Source organism: Pongo pygmaeus, chromosome 12 (assembly GCF_028885625.2).
Source record: "Pongo pygmaeus isolate AG05252 chromosome 12, NHGRI_mPonPyg2-v2.0_pri, whole genome shotgun sequence".
In the NCBI taxonomy this organism is placed as follows: Eukaryota; Metazoa; Chordata; class Mammalia; order Primates; family Hominidae; genus Pongo; species Pongo pygmaeus.
Genome location: NC_072385.2, coordinates 24,102,351 through 24,114,799, shown reverse-complemented (window position 1 = coordinate 24,114,799; position 12,449 = coordinate 24,102,351). Strand labels below are relative to the sequence as shown.

Below are 12,449 nucleotides of genomic sequence, written 5' to 3'. Positions count from 1 at the left end.
TGATGGGGGGAAGGAGAGCAAGAGAATGAGCAGGAAGGATCACAATGGCCCCTTGGGCCTGCTCCAAGCCAAGAGGTAGCTGCAGACCCAACAGGCCCCAAGGTCACCTTTGTAAGATCAGGCCCCTGGTAGTCCCCTTGGCTCCGCAGTTAGAGACGCTTTCAGGGCAGGTGTGTAGAGGGCATGTGCAGAGTGTTTGGGGTCACCTCCCAGGAGGGAAGAGCAAGGGCAGTGGGCCAGACCCTGCACATCCTGGTTCTAGGCATTCTCCTCTTCCCCATCGCACCTCACACCTCTGCTATCCCCAGGCCCACAACCCAGTCCCCCTGCCTCCACCCCAGCCAGAGGGACCCTCCCCGCAGAGGGCACCGTCCCAGAGCTACTGTAAAGGTAGGGCCAAGACTCCACGTTACCTGTGCTGCCTGGCATAAAACGCGTGTCCAATAAGTGCGTGCTATGGTGGCATATAACTTACATTTACTGAACACCTGCTGCTTGCCACGCAGTGTTGGGCATACTGTGAGGCCCTAAGTGTAGAGACACACGCCCCTGCTGCTCTGAGAGAGCCCACGGCAGGGCAGGACAGGAACACAGAAAATCTGAGGGCAGTGTTATCTAACACAACCTGAGGGGGCAGGGAGAAGGCAGGGTCCGGGAGAGTTCCCAGGGGAGACGGTACCTCTGCTCCCCACCCCTCACTTACAGGTGAGGAAACCACTCAGACAGAAGTGACTTGTCCACGTGAAGTGGCACTCCCAGCCCTCGACCAGCGCTCCTTCTAGAACAGCGTCCTCCACTTCCGTGCTACTGACATGGGGTCAGATACCTCTCTGTGCTGGGGCCGTCCTGTGCACTGCGGGATGGTGAGCAGACCCCTGGCCTGTAACCCCCAGATGCCAGTAGCACCTCCCCAGCTGTGACAACCAAAAATGTCTCTCGACGTTGCCAAACGTCCCTGCGGGGTAAAACTGCCCTTGGTTGAGAGCCGCGTGGAAATCTGAGCTGAGCTAAGAGAAGCAGCGGCCAAAGCCGAGCCTCATGCCACAGATGTGGTCATAAAGCTCTGGGTCGGGGCTGCATCAGCCTCGCAACAGCACCCAGGCTCACCCGCCTGCACCCACTTCTGCTTGCCCTCCCCTTCTGAATTTCTGAGATCCGAGTTCCTCTTTCAACTTTTCCAAAGTGTTTTTGGCTCAGCACCCCCTCTGGCTAAAGTGGATACTGGGAGGTATTATTATCCCCATTCTACAGATGAGGAAGGTGAAGCTCAAGGAAGTTAAACGTAGAGAAGTCACCTGGTAAGCAGGTGGCCAAACCGGGCTGGAACGGAGGGAAACCCAGTGTGCTAGACCAGGCAGGGCCTGTGGGTCGGGATGCCCGGCTCCAGCCCAATGCTGGCTGCCTCCCACTCTGGCATCTGAATGCGATCTGATCCCAGAAGGCCCTTCATGGGGAAGCTGAACTGGACCACACTGCCGCATCCAGTGAGGGGTCTGGTGTCAGCTGCTCTTCCTCTGGGATCAGTTGTGTGTGGAGTGCTGGGGGAGGCCCCCACCCAGGTTCTCCGCATGGAAAGCATCTCTTTCTCTTCCCAGGGCCTTGCCTCCTGTACAATCTTGGCAACTTACTCACTTTGTGCATAGGGCTCAATCCTCCCACTAGGAGACACTCCTGCCCCAGCCAGAATCCAATCCTGTCCAGCTGGGAGGCCCTTACAGCCCCCATCCCAACACACACTCTCAGTGTTTGTTCACTAACCCATATGGCTAATGGTGGGACTATAGGCATTGGGACAGAGTGCCAGGTTTAGGGGGCAGAAGCCTGGGAACCCCCAAATCACTGAAGCAACAACCTGACAGGCTGCACACCCTCTTCAGCCATGGACCGGAGGCCTCCTGCAGGGCAACCAGGCTGTTATCAACTCCACACAGGAAAGCATCTGGCCTTCCTGCCTCCCTCCTGGACATGTCTGATCACCAGTTGTGATGACCAGGGGAGGTCTGGCATTGCCAGTGGGTCAGGGCCCTGGCTGGCCCCCTGACCGGCCCCTAACTGGCAACAGGATGTCCCTGAACCGGAAGGCAGGGGAGGGAGGGCTGGGGGGAAAGGCAGGGGAGGGAGGACTAGGAGAAGTTTACAGGCCACTGGCAAATGTGGGGACATGGCACTGTGAGACTCCTTCGACAGCCAGGGAGGGAGAGAGGGCTGGAGAGGGAGGGCTAGAGGGGAAGGGTAGTCGGGGAGCATGGAGATTCCAGGAGGGGCTGCTAAGTCCGGTGCTGGGTCTTGTCCTCAGGTGACCTGCAGCCTGGATATTCAGGTTCCACAACCAGCTCGTCAGCAGCCTCTGACCCCGGGGCCATTCCCTCCCTCCCCCGGCTAGCCCTCCTCCCTGGCCTCCAGGACACAGGTCTCCAGCGTTCCTGACCCGCTAACAAATGCTGCAGGGCCCCAGGGTTGGGCCCTTGAATCTGGTCCCCTTTCTGTCCTACCCACTTCTTGTTTGTTTTGAGAGTCTTGCTCTGTTGCCCAGGCTGGAGTGCAGTGGCGCGATCTTGGCAAACTGCAATCCGGGTTCAAGTGATTCTCTTGCCTCAGTCTCCCAAGTAGCTGAAATTACAGGCGCCCGCCACCATGCCCAGCTAATTTTTGTATTTTTAGTAGAGACGGGGTTTCACCATGTTGGCCAGGCTGGTCTGGAACTCCTGACCTCAAGTGATCTGCCCACCTCGGCCTCCCAAAGTGCTGGGATTATAGGCCTGATCCACCGCACCTGGCCTGTCCTACCCACTTCTCTGGCAACTCCCCCAGTCTCACAGTGCTATATCCCCACATTTGCCAGTGGCCTGTAAACTTCTTTCTTAGCCAGACTATTCCTGTAAATTCCTGACATGTACACCCCAGTACCTCCTTCATGACTCCACTTGGATCTTTTTTTTTTTTTGTAGAGACAGGGTCTTGCTATGTTGATGAGGTTGGTCTGGAACTCTTGGCCTCCCGTGACCCTCCCACCTCAGCCTCTCAAAGTGCTGGGATTACAGGCATGAGCCAGGGAGGTCCCTGCAGACCTCTGAGCCACAGAGCTATACAACAGTCAATTTTTTTTGGTTTCACGCATGACATCTGTGGGAATCTGTCACAGCAGTGATAGAAAATTAATACATCCCAAACTTACCAGGTCCAAATGGACCCGCTGAGCTTCCCACAAAGTCACCCAGAGAAAGGGACTGATGGGGGACCCAGGACAGAGAGTCCCCCAAGAAACTCCTAAAAATCCCAGTGCCTGGGTTCCACCCAGAGATTTAGAGTTCAATGCCCCAGGGTGGGCACAGCGGGTATTTTTTAAAGTTCCCAGGTGATTATGATGATAATGTATGGCTCGGTGAAGAGCCCACTGGCCCCCCACCTCCACTGCCACCGCTCCTCACTCACTCGGCTCCACCCACTTACCCTGATGACACTGAGCACACCCCACCTCCAGCCTCTGTGCTCTCTGCGGCAGCCCCCACCCCTGCTGCTCCAGGCCCTCTGCTCGGTGCCCATCCAGGCAGTAGCTCTCACAGGACCTGGCCTGAGGCTCGCCAGCAGGGGCTGGAGCAGAGGGGACAGAAGGCTCCAGTTCTCCCTCTTGGTCAGCAGGTTCCCTCATGAATTTAACAAATCCTCCCCAAGCTGCTGCCTGGTGCCAGGCACTGTTCTAGGCACAGGGTGCTAACATGACCAGGACAAAGTCCCTGCCCTCAGCTGGGGTAGACAGACCACGAACTAATGATAAAGAAACTGAGATACCCAGTATCTTAAAGGGAGTGACAAGGCTGTGGAGAAAAATCAAGTGTGTAAGGGAGTCTCTGCTCCTACAAGGAATGTGCTAGGAGCCCAGGACCACAGAGGGACAAGGAGGACCTTTATGTCACCAGCACATCAGGAATGCTGCCTGCTGGGGCCCACCAACACCCTCCACCAGCAAGGCTCCATGGAGAGCCACAGGGACAAGCCTTCGAACACTTTGGGAACGCAGATCCCCTCGAGAACCGTATTTCAGCACTCCAGGAAGAAGCAGCAAACACGCAATCTTGCCCATAATTCCAGGAGCTTTACGGACCTTCTGGGCTGGGACCCCACTGTGTTAAACATGGAGTGTCAGGCACCATAGCCCTTCAGATGCAGACCCCACCCCCAGCCCAGCCCCACGGGGTCCAGGTCCCAAAGCCAAGATGAGATCCCCTTGATGGCCCTCGGGGCCATCCCAGCATCTCCAAGCTCTCACACCCTTGCTGAGGCGAGGCTCGTGGATGACAGGCAGCTTCTTCATCTCTGATATCCCGTAGGTCACGACGAAAGGAGGAATCCTAATTAAGCAGACAGGATGAGGACTGCCTTTCTGCCACCCAGAGTCTGTCACGCTGAGGCTAGCCTGGCCTCTGGACAGGCCCATGCCCTGCTGCCCACTGATTTGCCCTAGTGGTCAGGACAGCCACGCCACCACCCCGGGCTCAGCCCCCTTGTCCATGGATCAAGGGGCAAGCTTCCTGCTCCATTACTGCTCAGGAAAAGTGACTGAGGTGACTCTTCCATGAAGTCATCCAGGGAAAGGGACTGATGGGGGACCCGGGGCAGAGAGGAAGGCTTTTTGACTGCTGCATGTATTTCTAGAAGGCTGCATCCCCAGAACCCAGATCCATTAGTTTCTAACAATCCCCAGGGCACCATAACTCTGGTCTATTACAGATGAGAACCACGGAGGCTCAGAGAGGACAAGAGACCCCTCTGACTGCACACGAGCAGGCTTGGAGCGGAGCTGGGACAACAGTCCCCTTCCGGCCCCCAGCGGCACTGAGGATAGCTCACATCCAGGCTGGTGGGACAGCTTGGGCTCCTCACAGCTTATCTGACAGTTCCTTAGACACTGCCTGGCCAATGGGAGCTTCCGGGCCCTCGGCCGGCTGACACCATTCCCCACCAACAGAACATCTGGAACTCACGACGCCCTCCCTCTGACGGGGGTGGGGGTGTCTGAGTGAGAGAATGGCTGCAACCATGAATCAGTGCCGTTATTGTGAGTATCACTCACATACTCATTGCTAGTATCCCTGATAAGCATGGCTCACAAAGCCTGCACATTTATTATCCATGCAAGCCCCACTGATTGGTTCAAGCCTGCCACAGCCCTAGGGAGCAGGAATTTTTATCAGCCCCACTTTACGGATGGTGAGCTGAGGCTTGGACTGTTTAAGGGATTTTTACAGCCAGTTTATGAAGGTGACAGGATCTCAGCACAGGCCTGGCTGACTCTGAGGCTCTGAGCTCCCCCAACTGGATCAAGACCCCAGAACTCCAGGAGTATGAGTGGGCACATACACCAGAAAACGGAGACTCATGGGAGCCTGAATGGGGTTTTTGGCAGGTGGAATAAACCATCTGTCGTCTTGTGCATACTGTCCACCTTGCAAAGAAACCTCCTCAGAAATCACAAAGGCAAACTTCACACTGCCCCCGACTGTGGGTGAACCCACTGTTAGGAAGGTCTGAGGTACTAAGTGAAGTGAGGCTGGCTGTTGCTCCTGGCCACTGGAGGCCCCGTGGATCAGGGAAGAGCAATAGAGAGATCACGGCTTCCCTGGGCACCAGCCACCCCCCACGCCCACCTCAGGCTCCAGATGGGGAAAGAAAATGGGGCAAGGGGACAGGGAATGGCAATCCCTGCAGGAGGCACGGTCCTCTAAGGCATAGCAGCACAGGACGCTCACCCCTCCACACTCTGCGCCAATCCCAGCACCTGTATTTCCCACGAAGTTCCCTGTCACAGATTCCCTCTGCCAGGGCCAGCATCTGGTCGAGCGAAGGCCCAGCCTGGGCCACTTTCTCCCCCATCTCCAACCCAAAGCTCCTAGTGGCACCTCTCTGAACCACCTGGAGCAAGCCCTTTCTCTCTGGGCCTCATACACTCACCAAGACAGAAGGTGTGGCAGAGCCCAGTGGCTTCTGAGGGGCATGTGGCCGTGGATTTTGGGAAAAGAGCCAGCCCGGGACACCGAAGGTAGAATGGAGGGAAGCCTTGCTTCCTGCCCCTTCCTGCCCTCAGCAGCCCTTCGCAGGAACTCGGGGCACATCCCCATGCCCGAGGGGCTGCTGGGCAGCTCCCAGGCAGGAGCAGGCTGGCTCTCTCTCATTCTCAGGCCTCTGGGTCTCAGTACTGGAAGTTGGAGCCCGGCAAGGTCAGCAGAGTGCTGGGGCAGGCAGGATGCCCATGTCCTCGGAGAGGGCAGCAGGGACGAGAACAAGACGAGCTAGCCCCTTCCCCACGGCCCAGAGGTGCAGGGCCTCTTTGAACAGGGGAAAAGCTACAATCCCTGGCTTCAGGGTCCCCTTCAGAACCAGGTGTACCATGGAAGGGCCCCAGGGGGCCGTCAGTGTCTGATCCAAGTGTGGGTCTGTCTCTTCAGTTAATATTTTATTGAGACAGAAATGTGGCGCCTGCGGGTTTGGTTACTGATCCCATGGGCTTGAACCTTGCTTGGGGAGGGGTAACTGGATACCAGGTGCGGGGCGAAAGGGGAGGCCCCATCACACGGGAAAGGCCTCAAATCTCTCCCCACCACCGGCTGCCAGGTGCCTTGGGCTGAGGGTCCTTCCTGTCATCTGCACCCTGCGCCACCTCCCGCTACAGGGCGACCCAAGCCGGTGTGCTCACCAGGGGCGCTCGGACTGCAGGCCTAGGATGGCAGGGGCTGTCCACTCAAGGTGTCACCAGGTGCCTCGCTCACACCCAGCCCAAGCGCTGCGGCTTCGTCCCCTCTGGGGCTTCCTGGAGCCCAGGCCCTCTATGTCTCCTTAGTCCCAGGCCCAACCCTCCGGAGCCAGGAGGGGGCGGCGGCCGAGGCCGCTCCTCGCCAGACCAGTGCACCCCGGCGTGCGGGTGCTGGTCCCTCCCTCCAGACCACTGGTCTCCCGCGGAGGCGGCCGAGGAGCAAGTGGCCACGCGTTACCTTCCATGGATATGGGCTCCAGGATGCCGAACTGCTTGAGGACGGCGATGAACAGCAGCACCACCACGGCCATGGCGCACAGCTCCATGCCCTGGATGCCCATGGCGAGCCGGGCTGCCTGGGGCCCTGGGGCCCGGGCGCACCCCTCGCCCGCGCGCTGCCTCAGAGGCGCTGGGGCCCGTGCAGCCCGCACGGCCTCTCGGGGGCGGCGACGGCTCACATGCCCCCGGCAGGCGGGGCTGCGGGGTTGGCTGGGCCGGGGCCCCGCGGAGGGCGGCGGCGGCGAGCGGGTCAGGCCGGAGGCTGGACGCGGCGGCCAGACGCGGCGGCCGAGCCCGAGCGCAACTTTCCGAGTCAGCCGGCAAACTTCGAGGTGCGGCGGCGGCGGCGGCGGCGCGAAACGCAGCGCGGACGGCCAGCGCGGGCCAGCGGCGCCTCCATGCCCGGCGCGGGCGCCGCGCCTCTGTCGCCCCCTCTCCAGCCCCGCGGGCGCCGGGGCGCGGGGGCGCGGCGGCGGCGGCGGCGGCGGCGGCGGGGGTCCCGGGCGCTCCAGGCCGCCCCAGCCTCCATCGCCGCTCCCCGCGCGCTCATTGGCCTAGGCGCGGCGGCCACTCCGGGAGGCGTCCCTGCGGCCCCCCCGCGCCTGCCCGGGAAGGGCGGAGGGAGCCGGCCCCGCCCCGCCCCACACGGGCCAGCCCGGGACTGAGTCTGGCGCGTCGCCACCGCTGCTCCGCCAGCCCCTGGAGGCCGCGCGGTCGGCGGTTTCTCCCACGCGCAGGATGGGGGCCGAGGGGCTGGGGAGGGGCCAGGAGCCCGAGAGGAGGGGGCGGTGGCTGCGCTTTCCCGGGGAGGTGCTGAGCCCGGCCCGCCCCGCCCTGCTGGCCCGCGCGGAGTCGGCGGCGGGGGATCCGGGAAGCCCTCACTCCCCGGCACATTTCCCGCAACCCCGGTCCTCCGCCGGAGATTAAACTGGGCCCGGGCTGGCCCCCTTTGAAAATGCAGAAGTTGGTCTCCAAAGTTCTCCCGTTCCGGAAACCCGCGTGCACTCGGGGCTTTAGGGGAAATGTGGGCTTTGGCCCTGGCGTCTGCGGAACAGAGCTTGCTCGCTGACTTTGCTGCGTGACCTTGGTCGAGTCACGGACTCGCAGCCGCCGCCGCCGCCTGCTCCGCAGAGAGGGGAAGACGCCCGCCTTCGGGCGGCGGGGAAGAGCTAAGCGGATGCGGAGTGCCACGCACGGGCAGGGCAAGGGCATGCTTATTCGTTTGTGGGTGGCCTTCTTCCTGCCGGTGGCTGGTAGAGGAGGGGAAGCCGCGAAAAGGAAGGAGAAAATAGGAGAGGACGAGGCGTGGCCGGGCGGAGCCCGGGGTCCTCGGAGCTGCGAGGCCGGAGACCTGAGCCGGGAGCCTGGCCCTCTGCTGCCCTCCAGCGGGCGCGGCGCACTGTGGGCATCCCCGCCGGGCGGACTCAGCGCGGGCAGCGCGGCTACGGCCCGCACCTCATCCTTCCCACTGTGTTAGCCAAGGGAGAAATCCAGCTCCGCTCCACGCCTATAAGCGCGAGTCCTGTTTGGACTCACGGCCTGAGCAATTGCAGCTTCCATCTAGGGAGCCTCTGCCACTCACTCGGCCATTCATTCAGCTGATGTTGAGCATAACACGGTGCTTGGTCCCAGACACAGAGCTCGCTGCCTGGGTGGGGTAGGAGCCGTGGCGCGTGGCTGCGAGGGCCCCCTGGAGCGTGCGTATGTGTGCCAAGCCTTTGAGCTTACGTGCGATTCTTAAAGGGCTCCCCCCGTGGGCATTCCTCTTCCTCCATTTTACGGGGGAGGAAACCTAGGCTAGAGGGCTAATTACGTGAGGGGCACAGGGACAGCCAGGCCTGCTGGAGTCCGGAGCGGAGACTTTCCCGTGACACCAGCCTGTTTCTGGTGGGAACTGAGCGGGAGAGGGGCTGCGCAGTGCAGCCTCACTGTATCACATGCCTAGTTAAATGTCTGAGCCGTTGGCGATAGTTTTAAAGAACTGTAAATGCATAGCTTTTAATTCTAGTTAATTGGGATGTGGTGATTCTCCACTGACCAAAGGCAAAAGTTCTAAGCAGAGAGGCTAACAATCCCCAGAGAAAACAGCTCTGTTGGAGCAGAGCTTTTAAGGTTAAAGAGCCTCCTGCAATGTAATTTACACACTTAAGTGCTGACCAAGATCCAGCCTGTGTCCAGGTAGTGCCGGCTCAGCCTCCATTAGTAACCTGTAAAAGCGTAGCGGTACATAACCCCTCTAAGCCTGTTTCCTCATCCACAAAATGGGAACAATAATCCAGCCTCTCCGGGGGCTTGAAAGGATGGAATGAGATACAGGCTGGCACGTGGCAGGGGCTCCAATGGCCCCTGCAATGCACCCTCAGAGCTGCATGTGCCCAGCTTCACAGGGATCTGACACAGAGAACTGAGCATGCAAAGGAGGCCATCTTGGGGGTCCTGAGGCTGGCCTCCAACCCTCTTCTCTGCCTCTGTTTCCCTGGGTGCTCCTGAGCATCTTCCCAGTTCCCAGTGAGAGCTTCGATGACTGCCCATAAACCCTGAGCTATAAACAAGACATCGATCCTCTGGCTGTGCCGTGTAAAATATTAACAACGCCTAAGTGGATACCAGGCCTGAGAGCAGAGTGTCCACGCGGCATTAGCCGCCTGGGCTACGGGCCTAATGGATGGGGAGCTGACTCCCAGGCTCACTCACCAGCGTGGGCCCACTGAGGCTGGGCTGAGGGTCTTATCACACTCCCCTTCCCTGGGACTTGGAGAAGGAAAGCCAGCAGGTGAGCCCTGAGGCCCCATGTGCCCCCCCCCCACCCCACACCACCCATGAAGTGCCTTCCCAGGCGACTGTCTACCCTGGCGTGCATTTCCTTGGTCCCCAGCACACCCCAAGTGCCTCCATGTGGCAGTATGCTGTGTGTGGGTGGCACTCATTGCTTTGAGGGAAGCGCAGGCTGGAGGTGAGGGACATGCAAAAAAACCTCTTCAGGGCGGGGAGTTAGGGAAGGACTGCCCCAGAGGCAGAGACAAGTTGAGGGGCAATGTGGAGGGAGCAGTTCACTGGTCCTTGGGGTGATTGGAGAAGGCTGGGGTCCTAAGCCCTCTCCTGAAGTCCTCAGGATGACTAGGATGCAAGGATGTCCTGCATCTTGCTCTAGTTTAGGAAGTTTTCAGAGGAAATTGCTTTGGGGTTAGGGTGGGGGGGTCACTCCAAACCTGGACATGCACCCCACACCTGAGGTCACAACCATGGCTGGAATATTGAAGCTGCCATCTAGTTTTGTCTCCAAGAAGCCAACCCAGATTCTAGCAGCCCTGTCTTGACTGCCTTTGCCTATGAACTAGCACACACCTGCCTGGGCCACACGCTTCCTCCCTGCATTTTGGCTCTCTGCCCCGGCATCTTCCATCTTGTTACCACAGCTGCACTGGCAGTTCCCAAGGCCTGGGACTCTGTCAGTTTGACCGACATTCCCTGGATGTCCCATGTTAACTGCTCCTGACCACCTAGCTGCCCAGGGATTTCATGCGGTCTCCTGACTCATAAGGGCAGGTCTAGGCTGGATGCATGCTGTTTGAGGGACCCATTCTGTGAAAACAGCTCAGCACACTGGTCCAGTCCCAACTCTCCGGAGTGGGGCTGGGGGAGGCCTGCCTTATTCTAGTTTAGTTCTAGTGCTTTCTACTGGGCAAAGCAGGCATTATTCAATTTATTTATTTTTCCCATATTTCATAGAAACCAGACAAGAATGCCCAGGAGTGGAATTTCACACTCTGAAGGCTCCTCAAACTCAGCACCTCCAAAGCTGACCTCTTCATCCTCTCCCAACCTGCCACTCCCCAAGTCTCCCCATGTCAGCTGTTCAGCCAAAACCCTGGCTCTTACCTTGGAATATCTGCCTGTCCCCACCCCTGTCCAGCCTGTCACCACACTCTCACCCTGTGCCTCCTCGTCCATCTCTGCCCCACTGCCACCAGCCCAGCCACAGCATCATTCTCCCTCCTGGACTCCCAACATGGGTCCCCAGTGCCTCTCCCCGCCTCCAATGTGGTTCTCCTACCTCTTCTCGGTTCAGCAACCAGCATGATCATCTCAAGACGAAAATCAGACCGTGCCCCTTCCCAACTGGAAACCACCAGGGGCCCCCTGGTTCAGCACTGGCCATGTTTGCCTGTGTGGCTGGTGACCACACCCCAATTTCCTTTCCCAGCCTCAGTGCGGTGACTTTGGAGGTTGGCTCAATCAGTGTCAATTTCTCTTTTCCACTCCATACCACTCCTCTGCTGCCACAGTGATTGGCTCAGGGATGGCCACCAGATGAGGATAGTGAGAGCCCTCCACGAGACTGGCCCGGGGAAAAGCAGGGGATTATAGTAGCTAAGTGGCCAGGCTGCCACCATGTGGGAACAGCGGGCCTGAGAACGGAGTCACCTCAGGAGAAAACACAGCGAAAAATGTAGACAAAGAGATCAAGTCCAGTTGGCAATGCTGCATGCCCCATGACACATTTAAGCCTGTATCTTTCGGACGTATGAACCAATCAATCCGCCAACTGTGGCTTAAGCCAATGTGAGTTGAGTTGCTGTCCCCTGCAGCCAACAGGGTCCTAACTAATGCATTCTGCACTACTCACGGAACAAAGACCACAGTCCTAAGAAGGCCCCTAATCCAAGCAGCTAAAGCACTTACTATGTACCAGGTGTTTCAACATGACTCATCTCTTCATTCCTCACAGTTCTGATAAGGTAGGAACTGGAAAGGAGGAAGAAGTTGAAGCACAGAGTGGTTAATGCTTTGCTTAAGGGCACACAGCTGATAAACCAGAGTCAGGATTTGAACCCAAGCAGTCCAGCTCCAAAGCCTGTGATTTCAATTCAACCTTGTCCCCCATGGCCGGGCCCCTCCTCTCTCTTGCTCGTGTTGCTCTGGTCACACTCGCAGCTACCAGAATGAGCCCAGCACTCTCTCATTTCAGGGTCTTCACACATGCTCTTCCGTGAACTGTGAGCACTTTTCCTCCTCCCTGTCTTTGCCCAGTTTATGCCTCATCATCCTTGGGGTCTGCACTCTAATGTCACTTCTGCAGAGTCACCTTCCTAGATCTCCTCCATCATCAGTCTTCACCCCGCCCCCGTCCTTTTCCCTCCTTGCAGTTACTGCAATGGGAACATAGATATTTGCTTATGTGTTTATTTGTTTCTGCTCTCCCACTAGACTGCAAGCTTCCCGAATGGATGGCTATTGCCTGCCTTGTATAAATATTTATTATAATTGATAGGGTTCACATGACACCTTTTCCCGATTGTTTCAGCACAAGATGCCCTGGTGTCACTAGCAAGAGCACAGGCCTGGGAGTCCAGGAGAACCAGGGCTGAGTTCCTGCTCCCAACCCTAGCCTGTTCATGGACTTGGCCACAGCACATTGCCT

At 58.5% G+C, this 12,449-nt stretch overlaps 1 protein-coding gene across 2 annotated transcripts in view; it reads right to left on the bottom strand.

Moving 5' to 3' along the window:
• KCNIP3 (potassium voltage-gated channel interacting protein 3) overlaps positions 1-12,449 on the bottom strand; it is an 89,258-nt gene that overhangs the window by 33,054 nt on the left and 43,755 nt on the right. Inside the window, exon 1 of one of the 2 annotated variants that reach the window (XM_054475230.2) lies at positions 6,987-7,504. The exons of the other annotated variant lie outside the window; for it this stretch is intronic. Coding sequence (XP_054331205.1) covers positions 6,987-7,089 — 103 coding nt within the window. The 5' untranslated portion in view covers positions 7,090-7,504. Of the gene's footprint in view, positions 1-6,986; positions 7,505-12,449 lie in introns of those variants that run through there. 2 annotated transcript variants of the gene reach the window in all.